This window comes from Anolis sagrei, chromosome 2 (assembly GCF_037176765.1).
Source record: "Anolis sagrei isolate rAnoSag1 chromosome 2, rAnoSag1.mat, whole genome shotgun sequence".
Lineage (NCBI taxonomy): Eukaryota > Metazoa > Chordata > Lepidosauria > Squamata > Dactyloidae > Anolis > Anolis sagrei.
Window position 1 is genome coordinate 51,712,777 of NC_090022.1, and position 27,090 is coordinate 51,739,866.

The window sequence follows — 27,090 nt, forward strand, 5'->3', positions numbered from 1 at the left end:
TATCACCCATGGATTGAGGTGCTGGGTTTGAGCCTGCCACTTTTGAACTCTCACTTGCTGAGGTGTTCCAGCGAGTGTCTCTGTAGATCTAAGAAAACTATTTCTTGATTTAAGTCGTTGACGTGCTGGCTGATACCCAAACAAGGGATGTATCTGCCTTGGTCCTTTCACTATTGGCTGCAACTTCCCGGCGGATGTCAGGTGGTGCAATACCGGCTAAGCAGTATAATTTCTCCAGTGGTGTAGGGCGCAGACACCCCTAGCCATTATACATTAATTAATATTGGATGATGCAGCCCAAACACAGCAGGGCTTGACCCCCCCCCCCCAACACACAGACTATTTATTTCCTCTCTCTTTGGCCCTAAGAAAATCCTTTTCTGAAAACAGGACTTACTTATAGAAATCCTTCATTGGTATCAGGAAGAAAGGTTAGGAGTCCCGGTAGCGCAATGGGTTAAACCCTTGTGCTGACAGGACTTCTGACCAATAGGTCAATGGTTCAAATCCTGGGAGAACAGGTTGAACTCCTTCTATCAGCTCCAGCTCCCCATACAGGGACATGAGAGAAACCCCCTACAAGGATGGTAAAACATCAAACATCCAGCCATCCCCTGGGCAATGTCCTTGCACATGGCCAATTCTCTCACACCAGAAGTGACTTGCAGTGTCTCAAGTCGCTCCTGACACACAAGACCAAATCTTCTCTTCTCTTCCCTTCTCCACAAATAATGCTGCTCTTTAATCCATCAAACAGCAACCCTTTCAGCTGAAGCAGTTTGCATTTTTAAACTAGCATGATAATGTGCATATTATTGAGTTTTCATAACAAAAACAGTGTACCATGTGTCATGTTGCAGAAACTGTATCAGTACACTAACTCTTGATACTAGTTCTGCTCTCAGCCAAGAATGAGAAAAATATCCTAGCTTCAACTTTTTGCATTCTCCAAATCTCACCTGCATTCTTCTTCTGTCCTTGATTAAAATAGCAGGTTAAAATGATAATTAGTTCCATATATTTTACTTATCATTAAAACAATTGAAACCATTTGCAACATACATATTTTTGTATACATTTCCTCCACTAACTGTGTTTGTTGTTCCTCCACTAACTAGCTATTTGAGTTTATAAAATCAACACATGGCTTTGTGCATGGGCCACATGTGGAGCATTTTTGTTTTGTTCCATAATGTCCCCAAATGTACTTAGAGGGGCTGAAGGACTTGAAACACCACATTTGGAGCCACACTGGGCCCATCAGGTGTCAAAAGCCATGTTTGCACATTTCTTCAATACCCCCCCCCCCCAATTCTACAAATTATTCACTAGAGAGCAGTGGGTGCATTCCCACCACATATTCCAAACTCCATTGGTCAGTTTCAGCCCAGGAGAAGTCTTGGCTTCAGTTTTAGTTTATTTAGTGGTTGTTTTGTGGATTGGTCAGCCCTCCAAGATCTCCTAGGAGGCTCCATGGTCTTTCCCAGTTGCCCCCAGCTTTATGTTCCAAAATTAATGGAACTGCTGTCTGAAAGGAATAGAAAGTTACAAACTAAACATGATTATGTCTGAACTGCCCATAACAACCTGTGAATTTTAGTGCAATTAGACAATAAAAGCATTTATTGTTATGCTAAATCAATTTTGTACTATAGATTTGCATCTCATGAAATAGGACCCCTGGTGGAACAATGCATTAAACCCGTGTGCCGGCTGAACTGCTGACCGAAATGTCAGCAATTCGAATCCAGGGAGCGGGGTTAGCTCCTGTTTGTCAGCTCCAGCTTCCCATGCAGGGCCATAAGAAAAGCCTCCCACAGGATGGTAAAACATCAGGGCGTCCCCTGAGCAACGTCCTTGCAGACGGCCAACTCTCACACCAGATGTGACTTGCAGTTTTTCAAATCACTTCTGACACGAGAAAAATATCTCATAAAGTAGGTTGAGTCTACGGAAGCCTCTGCCTAATATACTTTCTCTCAGGTCATTACAAAGCTGCTACACTTATATATCGATACAGACTGGCATGGTTATGCAGACCAGCTTCTGGATATGTCTGTAGCCTAGCAATTTCTTGGCAAGATTTGATCATAGGAGGTTTCTCATTGATTCCCTAAGGCTGAGAGAGTGTGGCTTGCCCAAAAATGGGCTTCTGTGTCAGAGCAAAGATTTGAACCCTGATAGACTCTTTCATATGAGAAAGGAGGTGCGACTAGAACCTTCCTTTTTGAAGTACAGTGGGACAACATGTAATCACGCTGTCCCTCATTTGCAGTCTGATGTGTTCAGCTTTGACTACATGATGAGTCTGCCAGGACTAAGCTTAAGACCCTGAAATCCTCTTTATTCAAGTTTTATGAAGAAGCAATGCAGTACTTACTCTTTTAATTTGGAGTTGTCATTTGCATATCCCACCTTTAGCCTCTTAATTCTTGGTCACCCTGGAGAGTGTCCATCTTGTATAGGCAAGGAAAATATTAAGTTCCTCATTAAAGTAATGCAGATTTTTTTCTGCCACAGTTTTATGCACAGCACTAAATTCATTGTGCATGTGATGCAGACCGCCTTCCAGATTTGGATTTCTGTCTCCAGGGCAAAGTCAGAGAATGCCCGTGAAACCTAAACTATTTGCATAGGCATAGATAAAATTCTAAGTTTTTATCTAGAATGCAGTGATATCTGAAACAGTAAGTAACACCTAGAATTTAGGAATAAATTACAAAGAAGTATGATACACATATTTGTGTCAGTGCCATCAGTTCCAGACCTTTTTTTTTTTTACTATTTTGGAGGAGTGCAATGTGGCAAATGATCTGTATGAGAAGTGGATTAGAGAGATGGGTGTGTTTAGCATAGAGAAGACAAGGTGACATGATAATCATGATGCTGAAGATTGATGAAGCTTGTTTTCTGTTGCTTTAGAGCAGTGGTTCTCAACCTGTGGGCCACAGCTCAGCAGTGGGCACCGAGAATGAAAAGCCAGTCTGCGAACTTCCTTCCTTCCTTCCTTCCTTCCTTCCTTCCTTCCTTCCTTCCTTCCTTCCTCTTTATTTATTTATTTATTTATTTATTTATTTTCCTCTCCTTTCCAAAAAGCTAACCAGCCCCACCCCTTTTGCTGCTAATGTTGGAGAGTGGTCCCTGGTCAAAGTGGTCCTTGGTCAAAGCAGGCCCTGGTCAAGTGGGCCCTGGTCAAAAAAGGTTGGGAACCACTGCTTTAGAGATTACCACATAGAACAAGGCATTCAAATTACAAAAGATCCCACCTAAATATTAGGAAGGACTTGCTGAAAATAAGAGGTTCAATAATTGAATATATTGCTTTGGACTGTGGTGGAGACACCTTTTCTGTAGGTTTTAAAATAGAGACTGGATGGCCTTCTGTCAAGAGTTCTTTGATAGAATCATAGAATCAAAGAGTTGGAAGAGACCTTTTGGGCCATCCAGTCCAATCCCCTGCCAAGAAGCAGGAAAATTGCATTCAAAGCACCCCTAATGGATGGCCATCCAGCCTCTGTTCAAAAGCCTCCAAGGAAGGAGCCTCCTTCTTTGTCTTCTGTCTTCCTCCCTGGCAGGAGCTTGGCTTGGATGGACCTTGGTGTCTCTTACAACCCTATTATTCTATTTGTAGAATTGTGCTTATTTGTGAATGTTTTGTGTCTGTGTCATAGTCTTATGCTGCCACTGCATATTTTTGTAATAATGCCATATAAAGTTGGTTTAATTGTTTGCATGTGGTGGAACCTTGGATTGCGAAGCCAGAGTCTACTCAGCACCCTGTTTTAAAATGAAAAGTGGAGTTCAATCTAGTGTCAGACTCTATTAATGAATATTAAAGGATTTTTTTAAAAAAAAACCCTTTCTGACTTTTTAAAAGAAGCTGGAAATGAGAAACCACAGTTTACTATCTTAATGCTTTACTCCGCCTACCATCTGTGAAACTCAGAGGTGATCTGAGGTGGTCCTTCCCATAGTACCTTGAGTTAGGAAAGTAAGGAACACATCCAAAGAGAACAGATATGGATTGGCAGAAATGAATAAAAGGGGTTTACAAATTGCAAGTAACTGACATAGGAGTAGGCTTTCAATGACATAAGTCTAATTCATGCTTGCTGAATATGGTTGGTTGACACTGATATGAACTGGCTTATTGAAGTAAAGCCCAGCAGAGTGAACATTTTCTTCTCCTTCTGCCTTGTAGGCAAAGATATTTTATGAGATTCCTTTGCTGCCCCATGTCAGCCAATGTGTATTACATTATTGTGACACTGTTATTCCTTAAGTTTTCTGTGTAGGGTGATGGTGTGGGGAGATGTATCCGGTTTTCTACATTCCCATCTGCGGGGCAAGAATTTTTGTTGCTGCCTGAATGGAAGAGAAAAGCTTCCTCCTAATAGGTTAAAATTCTCAAGAAGTTTTCTCAGAGCTTTGAATTTTGTTTCCTTTTATTATCCATTTTATCCATCCTTTTTCTTACAATCTTCTCAGTTTATTTACCTACTCACCTTTCCTTCCTCCTCCCATGGGTCACATCAGTCACATTCAATCTCATGCAGTACTAGATCTCTGAAACTGATTTTCAGACATTTCCACTGGGCCTTTTATATTATTGTTCAGGAGTTACGATCAAATGCTGAAGTGCTTTAGCAGTATTATAGTAGTTAAGCATAAGGATCATTTTGTGTGAGTGCTAACATTCCTGTTTCCATCACTTGATCTCTTTGAATCCATGCCCTGCAAACTACCATTTATACTTGAGTATAAGCCAACCTGAATATAAGCTGAGGCACCTAATTTTACTACAAAAAAAACCCCTAGGAAAACATATTGACTCAAATATAAGTCGAAGGTGGGAAATGCAGCATCTACTGGTAAATTTCAAAATAAAATTAGATACCAATACAATTACAGTAACTGAGGCATCAGTAGATTAAATGTTTTTGAATATTTACATAAACCTGTAATTTCAGGTAAGACTTTCCAACTCTGATTAAACCATTATTCTAACCTTCTTCAATCTAAATATGCTTACATATCCTTCCAATAATAATAGAGTAAAATAATAAATGCAATAATAATAATAATAATAGAGTGAAATAATGGAAATGTAATAATAACAGTAATAATAGAGTAAAATAATAAATGTAATAACAATAATAAATAGAGTAAAACAATAAAGTAAAATAATAAATGCAATAACAATAATAGAGTACAATGATAAATATAATAAAAATGATAAATGTAATAAAAATAATAATATCAGAGTAAAATAATAAATAACCTTCACTCCAGTATAAGCCAAAGGGACTTTTTCAACCCCCAAAAGTTCTGAAAAACTAAGCTTATACTCGAGTATATACAGTACACCTGTGTTAACTTCATAAGGGAGATCTTTACTCTGTTTGAGTGTGCATCTGTACTATAGAATTAATACAAATTAACACCAATTTAAATGCCATGGCTCAGTGCTATGGGATCATAGGAGTTGTAATTTAGTGAGGCATTGTCACTGTTTGGCAGGGAAGGGTAGAGATCTTGTAAAACTACCACTTCCAGAACACTGAACCATGACAGTTAAAGAGATGCCAAATTGCACCAATTCTACAGTGTAGATGTATCCAGCGTAAGTAAGCCTGAAGAAACAGGATGGCTATGGGAATTCTAGGGCTTGAGCCCCACAGGGGCCACACCTGGAAAGATCTGGACCTTAGCTTAAGATCTGGATCTTTCCAGGTGTTTTATTAATCCATAGCAAAATGGGAAGTCCCAATTTTCTCTTGATAAATTCGGTTTTAACCGAGGCATCATTTGGAAGGTCTCAGGAAAAATCAAGACAGGTCCCAGGAGATGGGCTTGTCTGGAAGTGCCCTCATGTAGTAAATCCTGGGACCATGGTACAATCAGGGACTATTATGGGATTTTTCTCATCAGTAGCCCCTGACAGCTTAATTGTTAGGTGGCAGACTTGCAGTGGATATCGCTTGACATCAGGCTAGACCATTTCTATGCAATAAAGTCATGAGAAAATGTTTTCTGCCCTACAAATTTAATGGAGAACCTAGAGGAATTTGATATGCAATTGGGGTTGTGGTGTTCAGGTGCTATAGGTCACAATGCTGTGTGAAGTAGGCTGGAGCTGGTTTATTATCTTCTGATTTCTAAAGAGACTCCTACAACACCTACAACACCATCTTTCCCATTTTCTTTTTGTCTGACTTTTCCAATGTCTCTTACACATAAGTACTTGCTGGTCTGTAGTACTTTCTGTTCACCCCTCACTGGGCACAAATTAAGTATTTAGTTTCAAACCAGTCACTCAGTTGAACTCCACTAATCCTCGCCTTAAAAGCTTCCCGGGGGTTTGGGAATTAAGGTGAGAATGATTCCAAGTGTGTCTTTGATCTAAAAACACCCAAATGCTTAAGTAACTAAATAATCCTTCACACACCTGACTGAGAAAGGTACATATCAATATTTTGCAGACAGGAGCCCTGCAGTTTGTCAAGCATGTATAAAAAATTTTGTCTCCTGGTGAGATCATTGAAGCCTCTCATCTATCTTGAAGTGTGAGGCCATCGCTTTCTTTTTCAAAAAATGAAAACTCTTCCCTTTGCTTATAGCATTTAGAATCTGAGTGGGGGGTAGTATTAGTGATAGGAGGTAAAGAGGAAGGTAATAGTGTTTTCTCCAACTTTAAGCTAAAAAACCCGATCAGTTTGCACTTCTTCCAATCTGAGGAGCAAAGGGGCATGTAGGTAATGAAAGCTGAACCATCCCCCCAGTTCTCTCCTCATAGGTGACATCCCCACTCCATCCCAATATTTCTTCTCACCTGGAGCTCCTGTACCACAAATGAGCTTGACTAAGAGAAAAGCATGAAGTGATGGAAAAGTTTTAGGGAAGTAATCAAAGAAAAGATTGATCTCCTTGAGTGCTTCTATACCACATGTGTACTTTACATGTGTTAGTAGTGGTTTTTACACTACCACATCTTGTTAACATGTGTCCCCAAGTTATTTTCAATTCATGGTGTCTTCTGGGAGTGTCTAGCCTGCCCCAAGGTCACCTAGTGGCTTTACATGTCCAAGAAGGAATTCAAATCCTGGTCTCCAGAGTTGTAGTGCAATGCTCAAACCACTATGCCACATTGGCTCCTCCTCTGTCACATCTACTTAGCTTCTTTGAGAAGTAAGGAAGATCAGCTTGTTGTCTTAAGCAATTTTGTGGAATGATTCAATCCAATATGAAGGATACACAGCCTTGCAGTATCCTTTTTGAAGGGAACTTCATGACAAGTAATAGAGACTGGCTTGTGAGGAACAAGCATTGAATATTATGTGCATATGGCCAAGGGTTCATAGATGATCTCTTAGGATGCCATTGCTAACTTCTAAGACACACCAATTGCCTGAGTTTGGTGGCCCTTGCAAGAGCATCACTGGAGGTTTATGAGATGTTGTCTATGCCAGGCAGACCCTAAGTCCTGACTTTAAAATAGAATCACCATTAACAACTGGAGTGAGATAACAGGAAATGAGAGATCTACCCCTAGGAAGAGCAATTCTCTCCTGAAAGATTTGTCATAGGGAAAAGGTGTCTCCACTAAAGCATTCTCACCAATCCTTGTTTCCACAACAAGCCAATTTTTTCAAAACTGAATTATCACAGAGACAGAAAGTGAAGTAAAATCTTCTGAACATGGGGTACAGGCAGAAAAACAAACATCACAAGAATATTAACACCTGTACTATCCAATTTTTTTAAAACACATACTTTTTGCTGGAGTTACACTGAAAAGATGTACCTGTTTCGAATTACAAACCAATTCAGGTAAAAATAAACCTAAAAAACCTATTTTGTTTGTAACTTAAGGACTGCCTATATATGATTTTTCTGTGAGTTTTTTCATTGACTGTTTGTCTCTCCCACACACACACACACATTTTGAGTCCACACACTCTGAAAGACCATATTCTCCCCCATAAGCAGGGCCAGACTCTGAGATCTGCAGGACCTCCACCTCTAGAGGCTTCTCTTCCTCGCCCATCATCTTATTCTCATCATCTCTTTCTTCTGTTCCTCTTCCTTATCCTTCTCCATGCCCCTCCTCCCTGCTATATAATGTCTTTCCTGGATAGTCTAACCTCCTAACAGGCAAAGACCTTTCTAATCAAACAGACCTTTTATGGATAACAGAATATTTCTGTTGAGGTCCGTTTGGCCTCCTTTTTGGTCTGTGCTGCTGAAACAGTTGATCTGTTAGTTTTCCTGTTGGTGAATTGCCGCCAGCCCCTGCCCTCCTAATAATGCTGAGAGGCCAAATTCATTGCTTGTAAAGCATTTTGCAATTCCTACTGGGTAGTCAATACAATTGTGGAAGACATTATTAGGCTTTCAGGGCCAAGCTTCCTTTATTGATCAGTTCTACATGAATTATAAAAGCTTCTGCTATGTGTGATCCCTCCCTCCCTGTAGTTGTATATCTCTGCCTTTTTTGCTCTGTTAGCTTAGCAGTAACAGATGTCTTGCCCTTGGTAGCTAGCTACAGTTCCATATTTCACTGGTCCACTGCTGAAATTCCTTTGTCTCAAAACTGTTGACTAAAGTCTGCCTGCTAGAATCATAGTTGGAATATATTATGGTTTGTTCTGAAAAATCCATACAATCACAAACACATTGTGTCAGTGTTGTGACTTTTTGTGGCTTTACCATGATATTTCCTGACTTTTTGTTGTTGTGTTTGGTAGAATGCACTGCTAAACTGTTCATGGAGCTGCTATGGAGTTGGCTATTTTTTCTTCTCCTGTTACTACTGACACACATGTGTGTGATACCTTCATGTTTGTGATAACTCCCTTCTTTATTCTTCCCCCTTCTTACTTTATCAATCTCATTGTGATCTATTATATCTTTTTTCACCTAATTGTACATTTCTGTATTCACATCTGTCTATTTTTAAGTCAGAACTAAGTCTTACACTCCATTGTCCAGACATTGAGAAAAACGGTCATTTCTTCTTATGTGAACACACTCTGGTGACAGCCTAGTTTGCCCAAGTATTTGTCCCCTCTCCTCCTCTTTTATGGCTGTGAACAGAAACTTCTGGTTCTAATTTTATGCGAAGTACTATTACCCATAACTTCTAGATTTGGAAACTGAAGTTTGTTTAATCTTTACTTAGTTAAAAAATCAGGATCTTAAAGCCTGGATTTGAGCCTAGCTTTCATTTTCCAACTAGACTTTAATTAAGTCACAGTCACTTCAGTTGAAATCTCATGGGAAACTTATAATAAAAAGCTTCCAATCTCCTTGTGTTTGGAAAGAAGAGAAAAGAGTGCTAGAAGCCAGGATTGCTAATACTCATAAACCACAAGTAAGCCATGGCATTCTGTTATGTTTGAACTGGGCATATATCCTTTTATCTCAATTTTGTGTGTGTGTGTGTGTGTGTGTGTGTGTGTGTGTGTGTGTGTGTGACCGTGCTGTGTGTGTGCTACACTGCCCGGTCACTGGCCATTGTTTTAAGTGTTGCACTGCCTTGGCACTGTGAGAAAGAGGTTTGGAAATTAAAAGAGCAGATCATTTTGTTTGCTTAAGAACATTTCTGTAATGCTTTTCATTTTAAAAATATCTCCGAGGTGATATGAGGCAGCCCCTCAATCTGTGGTTTTAAAATAGTAATAAAAATTCATTATGAATAAAGAGCAGCTGGCTTTATTAGCAATCAGGAAAATGCCACAGCTAACAAGTAATTATTTGACTGGTAATGGAAGTGACCCATGATGTCAGCTGAAATCATTGCAATGTGAGGAATTGTTCCACATGGTAAGTGTCAAGACAGTGAAGGCCCTTTTTCATTTTGCATCTAAATAAATGTCACCAGACCACAGAAGCCCCCGGTAGCGCAGTGGGTTAAACCCTCATGCCAGCAGGACTGCTGACCGATAAGCCAGCGGTTCAAATCTGGGGAGAGCGGGTTGAGTTCCCTTTGTCAGCTCCAGCGCCCCATGTGGGGACACGAGAGAAGCCTCCCACAAGGATGGTAAAACATCAACCATCCGGGTGTCCCTGGGCAACATCCTGGCAGACAGACAATTCTCTCACACCAGAAGCAACTTGCAGTTTCTCAAGTCGCTCCTGACATGAAAAAAAAAACAACAAAAACAACAGGCCACAATACAGTACACGGGACTACAAGCCATAAGGGCTGGAATACTCAATACAAAAGAAGGTTATCTATACGATAATTTGACCTTGGACTGTTTAGGGACTTCTAAGCCAAAAGTACCAGCTTAAAACTTCTCACTGGGTAACTGCTAGCCAGCAGAGATCTTTCTGATTCTAACCTAAACCAAGTCATCCAGTATGCTACACTAGTCCAATAAGGAACTTACCAGGACATGGTTCACTCAGCTCAGACTGTTCCTGCTTAAGAAGAGTGACAACTTCTGTATTAACAAAAACTAGTTGTAGATGCTCTTTACTACTGATGCCACTAATGTCTCTGATGAGGGACATAAACTGAAGATCATCTATTTTCCATATGAATGTCAGAGTGACACTTGATGTGTAGAAGATAGAATAACCTATTCCTAGACTTAGGTGCCACCTTCCCATTGGGCCTCCATCTTTTCAGGGTTAATTCTCACTGTGTGTTATATTGTATTATTCTAAAGATTATACAGATATTTCAGCATATACATATGGAACTATGCCATGGGTCCATCAATGTGTGTGTGTGTGTGTGTGTGGTCTTTTTTTACCTGAGATGTCAGAGAGTGGCTCATGACCCTTCTATATGCAAAATATGGATTCTACTACTGAATTGTATAATCTTCAGTAAAATAGGCAAGACATGAACAGAAGATGGGACAATGGGCATCTAGTTTTGCCCTTTTAAGAAATGTAGATGAGTGATCACACTTTAGCATTGTCTGTGGATGCCAGAGTCAAACAAAGAACAAATCCATCATTTTGCTTGACGTCAGCAGCATGAGGTGTCTGATATACCTGTCTGCTGGCAGTGTTGTTCAGTTAACATGATGCTTGCCAGACAGTCTGGATCCTATGTCTGACAGGATGAGAAAATGGGATGGCTTTTAATTGCTGCATTTTTCCTGCATTTCTCCCAAGACTCAATATTATATATTTCCTTGTTTTAGATTTTCACTATGAGCTAAACATTATAAGCCTTGTCTAAATTAGCTTATGTCTTGTTTTTGTCTGGCAACTTAAAACAAGTAGCTTATAACATTTTCAATTTGGATCCTTTCCAAGCCACCAAAACAACTACATATTTGTTTTCCATTATACAAGAGTTATAGATAGAATATCATCGCTTTCTGCAATGAGATTGTGGGATGTGCTGGGGGTGGATGAAGTATAGTTTCCCCTCAATAGTGGAAGCTTCTTCTTTTAATCAGTACATAGTAAATGTATGTACTGCAGTCTTCAAATGAGAAACTGTAGGATTTGTTCAACAAAGTGGCACACAACTGGTAACTATTGCTAGAGAGGCTAAGACCGTATTGGAAATTAGGGGAATCAGGCTTCCATGTTATTCATATTGCCTGACTTTGGCTTGCATTCACACCATCTGATGTGCTGAAGGCAAGGTGAAAGGTCTGCCAGCACCCAAATACTCAAGTTTTCAGGGTTGAACAAATGTGACTTTCTTGCAGGAATTGACAAATCAATTTATTTCTGACCCCTAACAGCTTTGTGTGTGTAGTTATTAATACATTATGTCTTGTTTTCTTATCTATCTGGGGTCTAAAAAATGTGCGTGAAAAATTTATTTTACTCTCATCTGAATATTGCCAAATTTTGTTATGACACCATCACAGCATATTTTCATGCTGTTTTGAAACAAGAATTGCACTGCAAAATTCAGAGGTACATGGTCCAAATAATAACGATGTTCTTGTTTACATATTAATCCAAGAAATGCAAACTGTGACAGTTTGCTTTAAAATGCAAAACAGAATCCTCCCTTGTCTCCATTTTCCTGCGATCTCAGTTCTCTGAAAACAATGGAGTGCCAACTGTATGTACATTGTTCAAGAAAATATAAACTGAAGAGCTGCTTGAGGGGAGGATGTGTGTGTGTGTGTGTGTGTGTGTGTGTGTGTAAATGTCCATGAAGACATAGTTGAAAGGAAAAGAACCACATCTTCTGCCTTGAGTCATGGGAATAAAGGCAGCATGCCAAAGTAATATTTGTATTACTTTTATTTTATATCATTATGTAACATTCATAAATGTTACTCATAATCCAGGGTGGAGTATGCTTCAGAGACTTGATGGATCCACATAGTGTTTTTGGCTCCTATGGGCTCCAGAAGGCTAGTTTGTTGACCACAGGTAGCATCCATTCCTTACAGTCTTCTTTTAGCTATTGGTATGTGTATTGACAGCAGGAATACCATGAAGCAGCATGTTTTAACATTTTTAAAAGTATTTTCCGGTGAAAAATAGTTTTTTGACTAGTTATGAGGTGACACTTGGAAGTAGGGGAAAGGTTGGGTGGGATCCAAATGGGTTGTAGCAGATCCACAGGGCCACACAATTTTCCACACCTGCTATAGCCAAACCCGGAAAAATGGCAATGCTGCTAATTCATATAAATAGAACAGAGGACCATAAAGTACAAAGGCGAGGTGCCAGAAATCAGAGAAGGTATGTGGTCAATGAAGGAAACTAGGTGATATAGTATTAGCTGAGCAGAGAGGAAATGTGAATGTGCTCCAGGAATGGAAAGCCTTGCAGGGGATGCAGGATTTCCTTGAACTGATTCTATCAGCTGTTTCTTTGAAGTAGTGGAATAGGTTGCTATGACATTCGCTCACCTCCGCACATCCTGAGCGCATTGAAGGTCCTAATTGCAAGCATTACAGTGATAAGATCCCCCCCCCTCCCCCAGCTAGCTACTCCATAAATCCTACTAGTTCTTCCTTGGGTATGAAGGGTGTTTTATGTTTCTTGATAAGGAAAGTATTTGCTGCCCAGAATATGCTCCTTTATCTCCCCTAAACTTTCTTCATAACATTCTGAATGTTTCCTGTGTTAGTGGAAGATGTTTTATACTGATGTGAATCAAGTCATAAATACTTTAATTTTAAAACATGCAACACTTGGATGTATTCCCACTCCAGATGTACAATGTTGGCCATAAGTTGTGTTGATTTGTTTTCAGGAAGGCAGGGAGAGTCCAAGGCTTTGGTTTGCTTTTTAAATAGAAATACTATACTTTGGAAAAAATCAAGATACTGGGATACTCTTCTTTCTGAGCATCTTGGAACTGGTCTTGACCATGTCCCTGGCCATATTTCAGAGTTCACCACTACTCTCAAACTGGAGTTGGCTAGTGTTTTTTGGACTATAATTCCCGGACTCCCTCAACCAAAATAGCCAGAGGCTGAGGTATTTAGGCAGTTGAAGTCCAGAAAGCTTGGAAGGAAACAACTACCCATTGGGAATTTAGAATCAGTAAATAACTTAGCAGTGAGGTTCATAGTGTGTGTGTGTGTGTGTTTTAAAAAAGTTAGAAGCAGATAACAGTCCATTTGTACTTCAGGGAGCCAGGTACTAAATATATAAAATTTCTGAAAATGTTGAATTCATGGAGGAGGCATATATATATATGGGACTGTGGTGCAGCTGTCTGAGTGTCAGCTGCATTAAGATCACTTCTGACCACAAGGTCATGAGTTCAAAGCCAGCCTGGGTCGGAGTGAACTTCCGACCAATTGTGTAGCTTGTTGTTAACCTTTGCAACCCGAAAGACAGTTGCATCTGACAAGTGGGAAAATTAGGTACCACCTATGTGTGGGAAGGCTAATTTAACAAAATTTATGAGGCCATAAAAAAGACTCTAGCAAAGCACTCCAGCAAAAGCATGCGGGGAATGCGGAAGTACTTCATCAGTGTCGCAGATGGACAATGAAAGCGACAGCTCCCCTGGTGGCCAGAAAAAGTTAAATAGTAGGGCTGGGCGGTTTCGTTTCATTAATTCGTAATTCGTTAAAAAATGCGTTAATTTTTCAATTACAAAACGATAACAAACCAGTCTGGAGCAATTTTTTTAAAAAATGAATTTTTAAATCGTTTCGTAAATGTTTTGTATTTCGTTATTGTATTCGTTTCGTTATTGTTTTGAGGTCGTTTCGTTATTATTTCCGCATGTCTGGGGCAAGTTTTATAGTTGTTTTTGGTTTTCTAAGGGTTTTTATAGTTGTTTTTGGTTTAATTAAGCTTCAGAAGTTCCCCCTGTCCCATTTGGAGGTTTTTTAGCGTATTGCGCGGTCGTGTCCGCCATTAACGAATCGATTCGTTATTGTTTCGGAAGTCGATTCATTATTGTTTTGTAATTTTTTTCACATTTACGAAATTTCGTAAATATCGAACTTTTTTAAAGGAAAATTTTGTAATTATTTTAAATAACGAAACGCAAAAAACCCCAAAAAAAGAATCGATTTTAGAAACAAATTTTTCCGTTGTTACCCAGGCCTATTAAATAGCCTCTGACTGTTTGTCTATATCTGTTGTGTGACTTTGGCATTGAATGTTTGCGGAATATAAACACTGTATATATGTGTGTATGTATATATATATATATATATATATATATATATATATATATGGTTTCTGCTTTGTTACTTTAGGCACCAAAATGCATATATATAATACACACAAATTTTGAATAAACGTATCATGTTTTATATATGAAAAGTATACGTGATTCTGAATGTCAGTACTAATTTTTCCTTACTTTTCAAATTCTATTTGAAATCAAGCAAATAGGATATATGTATAGTATCACTTATAGAGTCATTTATGACGTGAATAGAATGATGCTTGGATAGTAAAGCATGAAATGAGGTACTATGGGAAGTCCTAAATGTTTCAGATTTTAAAATTATTTTACCTTTCATTTAGGAATAGTTGAAAAGCTTTCTTCCTTTGCCCTTGCTTTTGTTGTGGCTAAATGGAGACTTGGGATTCAATACTAAATGACCTCTTCACATTTCATTACATGGGCACATACACTGACATACTCCAATGAGTATTTGCTGTGATAAACACCAGGATACAAATAAAGGAGAGGTTCATTTCCAAACAGAACATGTCTTAGGGTTATAAATCTTCACACATTTTATTGCTCTTTTCTTCATGTCTGCTGTGTACTGTATGATGTTAAACCATTGTTACGGCTTCACTGTGATGCCAGTCCAGAAGGTGAATGCCAGGTATGAGCACAAGCACAGAGCCTGATACAAACCAAAAATATGTGATCTTGAAGGGTTCTTGTTATTTTCTGTCAACTGGACCCTTCTTCAGAGGCATTCATAACCACACATTGCATCAATAGAATCATAGAATCATAGAGTTGGAAGAGATCTCATGCAACATCCAGGCCAACCACCTGGCCTGAATGGTGCCTGACAATACCTGCCCAGAAGCCATGGAGAGAGAAAGACAGGCTCAGGTCAAGGCCAGACTATGACCCAATTTAAGGATCAAATTAAAATTTAATGGAAATGTGTGTTTTAAGATTATTAACATGTTTTTTCTTCCCATAGCAGGATCTCCTCAGAAACTTTAGTCCATTCACACATCTTCTTGTGTCAGAATAGTTTATTTTTTCCCATCTTTGAGCATAGATCATTCTTGCTGCCATGGTCATATATAACATTAGTCTTCTCTCAAGTTGATCATCTAGCATCCCTAGCAGAGTTCTGGTTTCATCTCAAAGTTAACTTCACAATATCTTCTAGAACCAGATGTATTTCAACCCAGTATTTCTGGGCCTTTTTTACACAACCATCACATATGATAAAATGTACCAGCATTTCCTCCACATTTTCAACTATCACTAGAGCTAATTTTATACATCTTACAAAGCCTTTCTGGTGTCAAATACCATCTTTTATTTTGGGAAGCATATCTGCCAAAGAGGAAGAGGGGTGCATAACCCAAACCCAACTATGTGTTTGAAAAGCTTGTGAATAAAGTGGTTGTTTGTGTGTCAAGAATGCAGTGATAGTCACTGTATGTCCTTTCAAGCTATGTTGGTATCCTAGTTTAGGCAATTTGGGTAGAAGCAACTTTAAATGCCTTTTTGTTTTCTAGATTCTGTAGCCAATGCTTCCGGCCCTTTGCTTGTGGAAATTGCAAAGACACCTGGCTCTGCACTAGGAATCACACTAGCACTAAACTCACATCGGAATAAGCAGGTTATCATCATTGACAAGATCAAGCCAGCTAGCGTGGTTGACAGGTATGAAGCTGAATGCTCATCCATAACTGATATTTTTTTTCATTCTTGCTTTCCTCTTTTTGAACTCATGGGATGTTTCAGAGCAGTCCATGAAAATGTTGACATTACGTGAAATGAATAGAATAGAATAGAATAGAATACTGGATCTTGTGGCAAGCTTCAGACCATGGTGTTAGCTTTTGATGTGGTCAAAGATAACTACATTTTGCTTATCAGACATTAATCGGACTGCATTGAATTTTCAGTATAAGTTCCAGCTAAATGATAGAGTGATAGCTTGCTAGTGAAAAATGACATTACACCTTCTTCTCAGAAGTCGTCTTAAACAGGTTGCATTTTTTCCCTGAATGCAGGTGAATGCACAGTTCATTCCTTGTATTATTTTCAGGACTCTTTTCTTAAAATATTGCTTTTGCAGGATTACTGGTAGCTGGTGGCTTCCATGTCAGTGGGGTGATGGATATATTCCAATTTTAATCTGAATTTTAAAATAGGTGTCCAAGGTGCTGAAACTGTTTTGATAGTTGGGTTCAACACCTTGGATTGTTTCCTTAAACTTTGGGTTAAAACTCAGTGGTCCATGAATCCACTGCCCCAACTATTCAAAATTTAATTCTCTTACTTGTTTTCCTCTTTCCTGTTCTTTGGGGCAGGTTAGGCTGGTGATCACTTCTTCCCCAATCCAAATATCATACTTTTTGCCATTTTGAGTGCTAACTCAAAGTGGCTTCCTGGAGCAGAAGGAGCAGAAGGGTGTTTATCTAATCTTTAAGTAACGATGTGTACCTTTGCATAACATTTTTGCATTTTTTTATCTTTCAAAAGTAATATTAGCCAGTTTATTCTGCTGGATCATATCAATCATCTCCTCTGCTCCCCCAACCCCACTCTGCCAGAGATGGCAAGGAATAAAAACACATGAGAATGATATCAGGGGTTGTTTATTTTCTTTGAGCCTTCTAAGAAAGACAAGTTTTAGATTCCACTTTCTGCGCAAAGAGAGAGTTCATTCAGTGTGTCTGCCAAAAAAACTTTTATTGAAAATAATATAACTTAACAAGGTTAATGAGGATGAAATAAAATTTACAATCTGTCAGCATTCTTTTGCAAAGCATGCAGTAGACTCATATGCACATACTTGCTATTCTAGCCTCTTTGGTTTTTGTTCTTTCAGAATGTCTGGCTTTATATTTTGGGCTTCTGCTGAATTCAAACAACAGTAACAAGAAACCTGGCAGAAATAAATTGACAAAATGCCATCAGTTCATAGATGAGGGTGCAGGGTGAATCTATTGGATTTTGAAGTGCTGTATAGAAATCACAGATCACTCTCCTGGTGGTATGGTTTTATTTTTTTCTTACAGATGTGGAGCCTTGCACATGGGAGATCACATCCTTTCCATTGATGGCACCAGTACAGAGCACTGTTCCTTGTTAGAGGCCACCCAGCTCTTAGCTGCAACGTCAGAAAATGTCAAGCTGGAGATATTACCTGCTCACCAGAGCAGACTTCCCCTTAAGCCCCCAGACACTGGTGTGTATGTGGCCTAAATGATATCTAAGATTTGAGGCAGCCAAGGCTTTCTCATATGGTCTGTCTGCCGTAGACCTGTTTATATGTGGAAGATGCCCTTAAAAATATCCTGACATGGTTTTACTGCTTAGCTTGCCTGCTCTGCCAGCAGAACTACCAGAAGCCCCCTGAAAGAATATCAAAAGCTTTTGAGGATTGTAAAATAAAAGAGAGAGCACTTTGGGTTGCTGCTTGGTACTCTGATTATTCTAGTAGTAACATGTAATGAGACCTTATGAATGAACTGTCCCACCATCCTTAACACTTCCTAATCAAAATAGATAGCAAAAGGGAGAGGAAGAACAAGGTTCCAAGAACTCAGGGGACTTTTTCTTCTTCTTCTGAGCAAAGAAGAGTGTGTTTCAAGTCTTTTGGAAAAACATGTGATTATGGCTGTAACCAGAGTCAAGAAAAGGCGAAAGAGAATTTAAGAATTTGTCTCTGACCCCACACAAAATGTTGTTGTTCATTTGTTCAGTCGCTTCCGACTCTTCGTGACCTCATGGAGCATCCCACGCCAGAGCTCCCTGTCGGCTGTCACCTCCCCCAGCTCCTTCAGAGTCAAGCCAGACTTCAAGGATAGCATCCATCCATCTTGCCCTTGGTTGGCCCCTCTTCCTTTTTCCTTCCATTTTCCCCAGCCCACACAAAATACCGTTCTCTAATATTGTGGAAACTAGAGGAATATTTATTGTAGGGAGCAAATTGAAGGTGGTTATGCTCATTGAATGAGCATTGTGGCCAGCATTGTGATAATGCTGAAATGCATTGGGTTACTTAAGTTTATTGAGCTAGGAGCAAGAGGGAGACAGGACCATACCTTTATTATTCGGCTGGTATAGTTTTCTCCACACTTAGGATATTATGATGCTTTGCTCCTTCCTTACCCAACCACTGTGAAATGAAGACTGATTTTCTATTCATTTAATCAAAAAGGAAGTTGGGAGATGTAAAATTAGACACACAAAATGATAAGCCTTTGAGTTATGATACCTTGCATCTCATCCAAAAGGTTTGTGACTCAGTTGTGGATATATCTGTGGCCTCTGCATTCATACATGGTGGATTTATTTATTTATTTGTTTGTTTATTTATTTATATTTAGAACACTTACACCCCATCCTTTTCAACCACCAAAGAGGGAATTGAATCAATTAATATAATTAACTTGTAAAATAGTATAGTGTTATAAAATTATTCTTAATGTTCAAAACTGTTTAAATTTATTTTTTATTGTACACTATCCCAAGGTCTTTTGATATATGTCAGGAAAAATCTATTTTAATGAATTAGATTTATTGTGATTTATCTGGTGGAATTCCCAGTCAGTGATGAATTGTAGGATCCTGTCCCTTCATTTGTTATTGAAGTAGGCAGTTCCTTATAGACATGCATTAAGCTCTAGTTCTTATAACCTTCCACAGTCTAATAACCATCCTTCACAGATGACGCGCTTGCTGTAAATTGAACTTTCAGATGTAGCTTAAATGCGGGCAGCACATGACACACCTGATCTTACAGAGGGACAGCTGTGTGACAGGAGGCAGTACCATGACAAGGGACTATGCCTCATACTTTTGACCTAAAGTCATTTCAGTTAATTTAAACATTCACAGTTTATTTTCTCTTTGTCTACAACCCAGTATACCTTAAATTTCAGTGGGCAGTTGATATCAATTCTGAGTCAACACTTCGCAACATTGCTCTCTGGAATCCTGAGGTTTTTGGTTTTTATTCAGAGACATTAGTGGCTGCATTCACGACAAGAGCAGCATACATTTGTTGTCTTTAATGCAATAACACAAAGTAATTGCTGTGTATATTTTTTTGGAGAGTGTCCACGTGCTGTGTGCATGTTTGCAAAGTTATAGGAAAAACCTCATCCTAATCACCCCGGCAAATATAATTAACCACCCTAATGAAGAAGTCAAAGAGTTCCTTTCTGAAAATAGCATACACTTATGGTTGCAATTGAGCCCTGTCCATTATTATTAAAGTTATTCTAAAAACATAACTTTTTCTCAGTTCTTTTTAGTTTGTTTAAAACACAACTTTTTTTTTGCCTACTGTCATGTTACCAAATTTTAGTAGTTATGTTGGAAAGATGGGCATAGGGCCTACAGAAGGATACAAGGATTCCAGACTTCCTGATGTCACCGTCCACTGGAGTGTTTTATTGTCTTTTTGTTGTTGCCTGCTTTCAAGTCATTTCAACTTCTATGATAGGGTTTTCCTGGCACCATTTCTTTAGAAAGAGGTTGCTGTGCCCCTCCTCTGAGACTTAGAGAGAGTGACTAGCTCAAGGTCAGATACTGGGTTTCCATGGCCAAATGCGGATTCATATTCTGGCCTGCAGAATTGCAGTCCAGCATTGAAACTACTACACCATGTTGGCTCCAGTTTTCTTTATACTAATAAAAACATTAAATGGCAATTCTTCCAAAAATGCTATTGATTGTGAGTGCCAAATATAAGCAACAGAGTTCTCTGCCAAAGTGTGGGGGAAATGGGAGGAGGGTTAATCTTTCCCCAAAGGCATTCCTAGAGAAAGCTATCAGGGTGGATTGAACCGGCTGTACTAATTTTGCATGAGCCACATAACTCTTACAAAACAAGAGATTACTTCTTCTCACATTCATAAAAGGGCCTTGAATTTTAACATGGAAACCCTGCATGATCTGCATTATCTTCTACCCATTACAGAACCCTAGTAAAAACATAAAAGGAAGTTTTTAGTACGTGACAACATATTTTATTTCCACAACTAGGTGGAGACTGTGCTGGGCTGCCTGTGTGACTCACAGGTGTGATCTTGTAATCTTTTTTCAACAATAGCAGGGTTGTTTCACCTGCTATATATAAGTATAGTTACACAGAAAGGGGGGGGGGGATTGAGGGCATGTGTGTTGAATGTTTCAGGGAGAAAAATGAGTAAATAAATAAATGAAATATATGCCATCTCTTTTATCTTCTCTGTTCTGTTTAATGCTGACTGAAGTCAAAGTGCAAAAAAGTGACCACCACCATTGCTGGGACCCCTGTGTCAGCTACTGCCACACCCACCATCCAGGACACTGCAAGACACCAACCTGGAACCAAACAACCAGCCAGGATTATTGCAAATGTAAGGCAACTCATTATTTTATTATTGATCCACATAGCCATAGTTTGCATTCTCAGGACACTGAAAGGTCGACTGCCTTAATGTGGCTGCCTTGTTGGCCAGCCATATGGCAAACTGTTTGCCCTTCCTGAAGAGGCAATGACTTCGAACTAAGTCTTCTTTCATAGAATCATAGAGTTAGAATAGACCTCATGGGCCATCCAGTCCAACCCTCTGCCAAGAAGCAGGAAAATTGCATTCAAAGCTTCTTTAAGCATCCCAGGACCCTTCCACACAGCCCTATATCCCAGAATATCAAGGCAGAAAATCCCACATTAGCTGAGTGTGGAGTCAGATAACCCAGATCAAAGCAGTTATTGTGGGATTTTCTACCTTGATATTCTGGGATATTGGGCTGTGTGGAAAGGCCCCCAGTGTTCACCTTCCTGCTACTTCTCTGCCACCTGACTCTACTCTAACTCATCCATTTTCCTCTTTTCTTACTGCTTACTCATTGAATGTAAATATTAATTTCAGCCACTGAATCAGATATTTGTCATTTCTATCATACACAGAGTGCACAGATTGCCCTGGGGTATGTGGTGCACAAGTACAATATTTCACTAAATCCTTTCATTGAAGAATATGAGTGCGGACAATTTGGGAAACTCTTAACTATGAAAGCTTTGGCGAAACCTCTTCTGGCAGGAATTTGGCAGTTTTAATAATTGATGTAAACTGATAAATATGCAGATGTACAGCATAGGGAGTAAGGGAAACATTTTATCTATAAATCATCTTTAGGTGTTTTGGGATGGGCAAACAGTTGTCAGCTGTGATTAATTCTGGACTGGTATACTGTCAGGAATGCATATGGGGATATAAAAGTTGAGAATTCCTTATATGTGATTCTGAAATCCCAAATACTTCAAAATCTAAAATTGTCTATTTGAGAAGCTGAGAGTGAAATCTTTGCTTCTTGAGGTTCAATATGTACAAACTTTATTTCATGCACAAAATTATTTAAAATACTTTATAAAATCACCATCAGGGTACATGTGCATAAGCTGTACATGAATTTTGTATTTAGACTTGGGATCCACTTCCAAGATATCTCATTTTGTATTTATACACAAATACAAGTATTCTAGAATTCCCCAAAAATCAAAAACCCTTTTGGTCCCAATCACTTTTTATTAGGGGATACTCAGCCTGTATGTTATTAATGACAGGAATATATACACATGGTCCCAAAGTTCATGGTGATACTGCCAGCATGGCATGGTAATTCCCAACACTAAACCTGTTTCTTGTGTGTTTTGTCCAGCTCTTGTAGCTGCCAACTTTGCATCTCCCACAATGAATTCATCAGGGTTTGCATGTCAGAATTCCAATACTCTACCTCGGAGCAATCACACAATGAGCCCAAGGGCTACCATGTTGAGGCGAAGACAGCGGAAGAAGGAGCACAAAAGTTCATGTAAGCATTGCAGCCCCTTCTGGGAGAGGGAGCAGAGGGGTGTTTTCCCAGGAGCACTAGTGATCTCTCTGAAATTGTCTTTCTCTGTTCGTTTTTGTTTAGTTTTGGTTGGTCACAAAAAGTAAGCAAGCTGTTGATCATTCTCCAATTTGTGATATGTGCAGTTGGGATACCTTCCTCAAAAAACACACCAGAAACTATAAAATCCTACTTGTCAAAATTCTGACTTCCAGTGTGTGTGTGTGTGTGTGTGTGTGTGTGTGATTGGGTTTTTAAAAATATTTCCCTCCTGTTTTGTCCCATGATTATTGGCTAAAATGGGGGACAGGGTGTTGGCATGGACTACCATGTTTACTTCATATTATGGCCAGACAACCTGCTATTATAGCATTTCCAAGGCTCCTGCAGCTTTAAATTAAGTACTTCTTTTTTGCATGTTCAAGCTATTTTATTGGCTTCTATAAATAGAGATGAAAGACTGTAATTACAGATTTCCTCTCATTGTTTCATATTTTTTTAAAAGTAAAACATCACGGCTTTACTTTTAAAAAGAAAGAAAAAAGGCAAGAAGTAGCTACAAAGGTATTTCCTGGATAGTACTCACATGTCCTGGCCTTGAGGAGAGGTGCAGCTAGGTAATATTGTTCTCTGGGTTGTTGTTTTCCAGGCTGTATGGCCACGTTTCAGAAGCATTCTCTCCAGAAGTTTCACCTGCATCTCTGGCAGGCATCCTCAAAGGTTGTGAGGTCTGTTGGAAACTAGGATAATGGGATTTATATATCTGTGGAATGTCCAGGGTGGGAGAAAGAAGTCTTGTTTGGCATCTCTGGGGATTCCTGCCATAGATGCAGGCAAAATGTCAGGAGAGAATGCTTCTGGAACATGGCCATACAGCCCAGAAAACTCACAACAACCCAGTGATTCCAGCCATGAAAGCCTTCAACAATACAGTATTGCTCTCTTTTACATGCTTGGTAGTATCCACACACGATGCTTGAAAGACAAAATGAGTCTGGGAGAAATAAAACCTGAACTAGAAGCCAAATTGAAAAAAAAATAAGGCTATCATACTGTGGACATATCATGAGACAACATTGACCCATTAGGAAAAAGACATTATACTTGGTGAAATAGAAGAAAGCTAGGAAAGTGGAAGACCACATTGCAGGCAGATGGACGTAATTAGGGAAATCACAGCCCTAAATTTGCAGGATCTGAGCAGAGTTTTTAATAGTAAGGTACCTAATTTCCATGATTCAAAGTATAATTGGTTGAAGCCTACTTGATGGCAATTGACAATAACAAATCCCTAAATGGTTTATCCATTTTAAATTTTTATTCTGCCTCCAGCTAATTGTGAAAAAGCATTGCAAACTGCTCACTGAGGAGGACTATTTTGTTTGTGGTTTGGTTTTCTTCATTGTTTCCTGTTCCTTCCTGCTCTTTGTGTGATCACTCTAACACTAGCTATTTTGGGAGGATAGTGTAATCATAATAAAGGCTTATCCATGATCAAGCATGTATTTTTCTTGTAATAGAGAGCCTGCACCATTACAGCTATAGTTTCATGAGTTCCCGAAGGATAGGTGCTGTTTTAACTTAACCGTCTCTCTCTTGTTTTAGTGTCATTGGCTTCTAGCACCATCGGTCCTGGTGGGCAGATTGTTCATACAGAAATAACAGAAGTAATTCTAAGAGGAGACCCCTTGAATGGCTTTGGACTGCAGCTGCAGGGGGGAATCTTTGCTACTGAAACTCTCTCTTCTCCGCCTCTCATCCGATTTATTGAGCCTGACAGCCCAGCAGAAAGGTTAGAGACCTTGCTCTTGGGTTTCAATGGATGTTGATTGCGTTCTCTTTTGTTAATGGAGGTGCCTCCTCCCACATAGAGGTCACTTCTTTATTACCTCCCTCTGAATTCTAATTGTCTTGACTTTGTGCTTGCATTTCCATTAAGGGAAGTATTAATAGGAAGCTTATATTTATCAGAATGTCTATTTAGGTTCTTTGTAAACATGGCTTGCTGTATTTCTTTGTTACACTGAATGCCATCACAGAGTGGGGAATTCCATTTGGGGGTTTGCCATTTTTTGTCTTGTGTTTAGACTTTAACAGCCCAAAGGAGCCTCCCATTCAATCATCCCACCCCGTTACTTTATATTGTAATGTTCTTGGTGGACCCATGCTTCGCTTTACCTGATGGAAATTCTTCTTTATGGCTTAGGATTTAATTATCGAGGATCAGTGATAGTGGATCAGTTTTCTAAAAGTCTGTATTGTTGTAAAAGGAATGCTCTGTGTGTCTGTGATTGTGTGTGTGCACATGCATGTTTCAATAAATGAGAGTACTTACCATAATGTTGGGTACAATTTGAAGAAACATTAGCTGAATCGTGCACAAAAGAACGTTGCTTTCAAGTGTTAGATTAATGCAAGCCCATTAGCAAATGGATACACTTGATAGAAAGTGAGAAGAGGTAGGTTTGAAATTGGAGACATAGTGGGAACAGAAACCTGTTTTTCTATGTACATAAATGTAGAGTCAGTTATTAGATCTGATCTCTCTTTAGAGAAGTCATGAAAATGGAGATCATTTTCCATGTTTTAATTTGTTGTCTGCATTTTTCTTGGATACTCCTTTTGTGAACTAACATGGTGTAATGGTTGGACTATGATTCTGGAGGCTAGAGTTCAAATTTCTGCTCAGGAATGGAAATTCACTGGGTGACCTTGAGCAAATCACTTTCTCGCAACCACAGAGGAAGACAAAGGCAAACCTCTCTGAATAAATCTTGTGAAGAAAACCCTGTGATAGCTTTCCCTTAGGGTCACCATAAGTTGGAAGTGACTTGCAGACAACAACAACAAAACACTGTCATTGTTTTCATTCTTGTCTTCGGCAATAATAAGAGTATTGCAGTGAGATATAGTTGCTTTGTTTGTTTGTGGTTGCAAAACAGATAATACTTTAACACACTCCTTTCTGGAGTTCATTTGATTACTACATTAATACACTTTATTGTAATTTCTTTTTAGAACCCCAGGGCAGGGGTAAGAGTTGAAATGAAAATGTGTCTATCTCTTGCTTCTTCTGCTCCTTACACATTTTGCAGACATTATAGTTTCTACTGTAGGAAAAAATGAAATAAATAGATTGTGCTTTAACAAAGGTTGTAATCTCAGAGGTGTTGGAATCAGCCAGATTTCTCAGATGGGCTTGGCAAGCCCTAAGCGAGAGCAATGCTTTGTTCTATGGATATGCCTCAATAAAATGAGTCACACTTGTTCGCATGTGCCTGTTCTATAGGATTTAGAGTTTGCTTGATTTTGTTTTCTCTTTATTTAGGATGTTATGACTAATCAATAGGCTACCCTGGCCATACCTTGGTCCCATGGAAAACACTGGAGCATCAGTTCATAATGTTCAAGTTTTCACATTGAAATAACTTGGATCCAACTTTATTTGTGTTCTGCTTCATTGGGAAAATTACTTTTTGAATGTAGAAACTGAGGGCCGATATCCGGCATAGCTTCTCCGATTTTCATCCCATGGCCTGCTCACTTAATCCAGCACATCATCTTGATGTATATATTTTATCCATGTTGTGTAATCTGTTAGGTTTATGTGGGGGCTGTGCACCTTATGATCAACCATATTTGACAGCCTACTGACAGCTCAATAAATCTCTTGGCTTTCCTGCTTGTCTGCAGGATTATTGAGTACACAATATATGGCTGTTGGGTTGTGTTCAGCTCAATGAGACAGAAATTTTGTGAGCCTGGTATATATTAATATGGATGACCTCAGACCTGCATAACTTTGATACTGGAAAATGTGGATGCAATTCTTAGCTAATTTCATTCTGAAAAGAAAGCAATTAATAAATTTAGTAATTTTCAAAGAATATTGGCAGTTCAAGGATTTTTTTTCATGCAAAATATGCACATAGGATTTGGGGGGGGGCGTGTAGTGTTTTCTGCACATAAATGATGTGTATATTTTATATCCTGGTAATTATATTATTTAATATAATATTTAAAATTGTAATATTTTTCTTTACAGAAAATGTTGTTTCCTATACAAATAAAAATGTGGATTTTGCATAGAATAAGTCCCATATTTTGAAGATTCTCATCTGTCCATGATTCTCCCCATTAGGCTTTCCCAACATTTGAGAAATGTGTCTGATCATTTATGAGTATTTCTGGATATTCTTTAAATTCTTGCTTGAAGACTGGAATGATATATGCATTGTAGGAAGCTTGGGATTTTGTGCTCTTGGAGTCCAGCTCTTCACTTTTGCTTTATTAATTATTTCTTAGCTATACATTTGTATTTCACTTTTTTCATCATGTGGAGTACATAATTACTCTCTTGCCCACCATGTGATGTAGAACATATTGAGGGTGCATCTACAGTACAGTACATAATTAATGAAGCTTGACATAAGTTTAACTGCATGGTCCACTGTTATGGAATCATGTGCATTGTAGTTTTACATGGTCTTTATCCTTTTCTGCTAGATAGTACTTGGTGCCTCACCAAGGTACAAATCTTAGAATTCTACAGCATTGAACCATGGCAGTCAAAGTGGTGTCAAACTGCATTGGTTCCGCTATGTAGATGTCACCTAGGAGAGAGAGTGACTGGCCCA

The 27,090-nt window shown here is 39.0% G+C and overlaps 1 protein-coding gene across 9 annotated transcripts in view; it reads left to right on the top strand.

Annotated features, from left to right (window-relative positions):
- GRIP2 (glutamate receptor interacting protein 2) overlaps nt 1-27,090 on the top strand; it is a 503,998-nt gene that overhangs the window by 413,848 nt on the left and 63,060 nt on the right. For all 9 annotated transcript variants that reach the window (XM_060766226.2, XM_060766231.2, XM_060766233.2 and 6 more), the window contains 5 exons: nt 16,132-16,279; nt 17,644-17,813; nt 20,851-20,976; nt 22,283-22,435; nt 24,059-24,245. In XM_060766226.2, the coding sequence (XP_060622209.2) occupies nt 16,132-16,279; nt 17,644-17,813; nt 20,851-20,976; nt 22,283-22,435; nt 24,059-24,245 (784 nt within the window). The remainder of the gene's footprint in view (nt 1-16,131; nt 16,280-17,643; nt 17,814-20,850; nt 20,977-22,282; nt 22,436-24,058; nt 24,246-27,090) is intronic.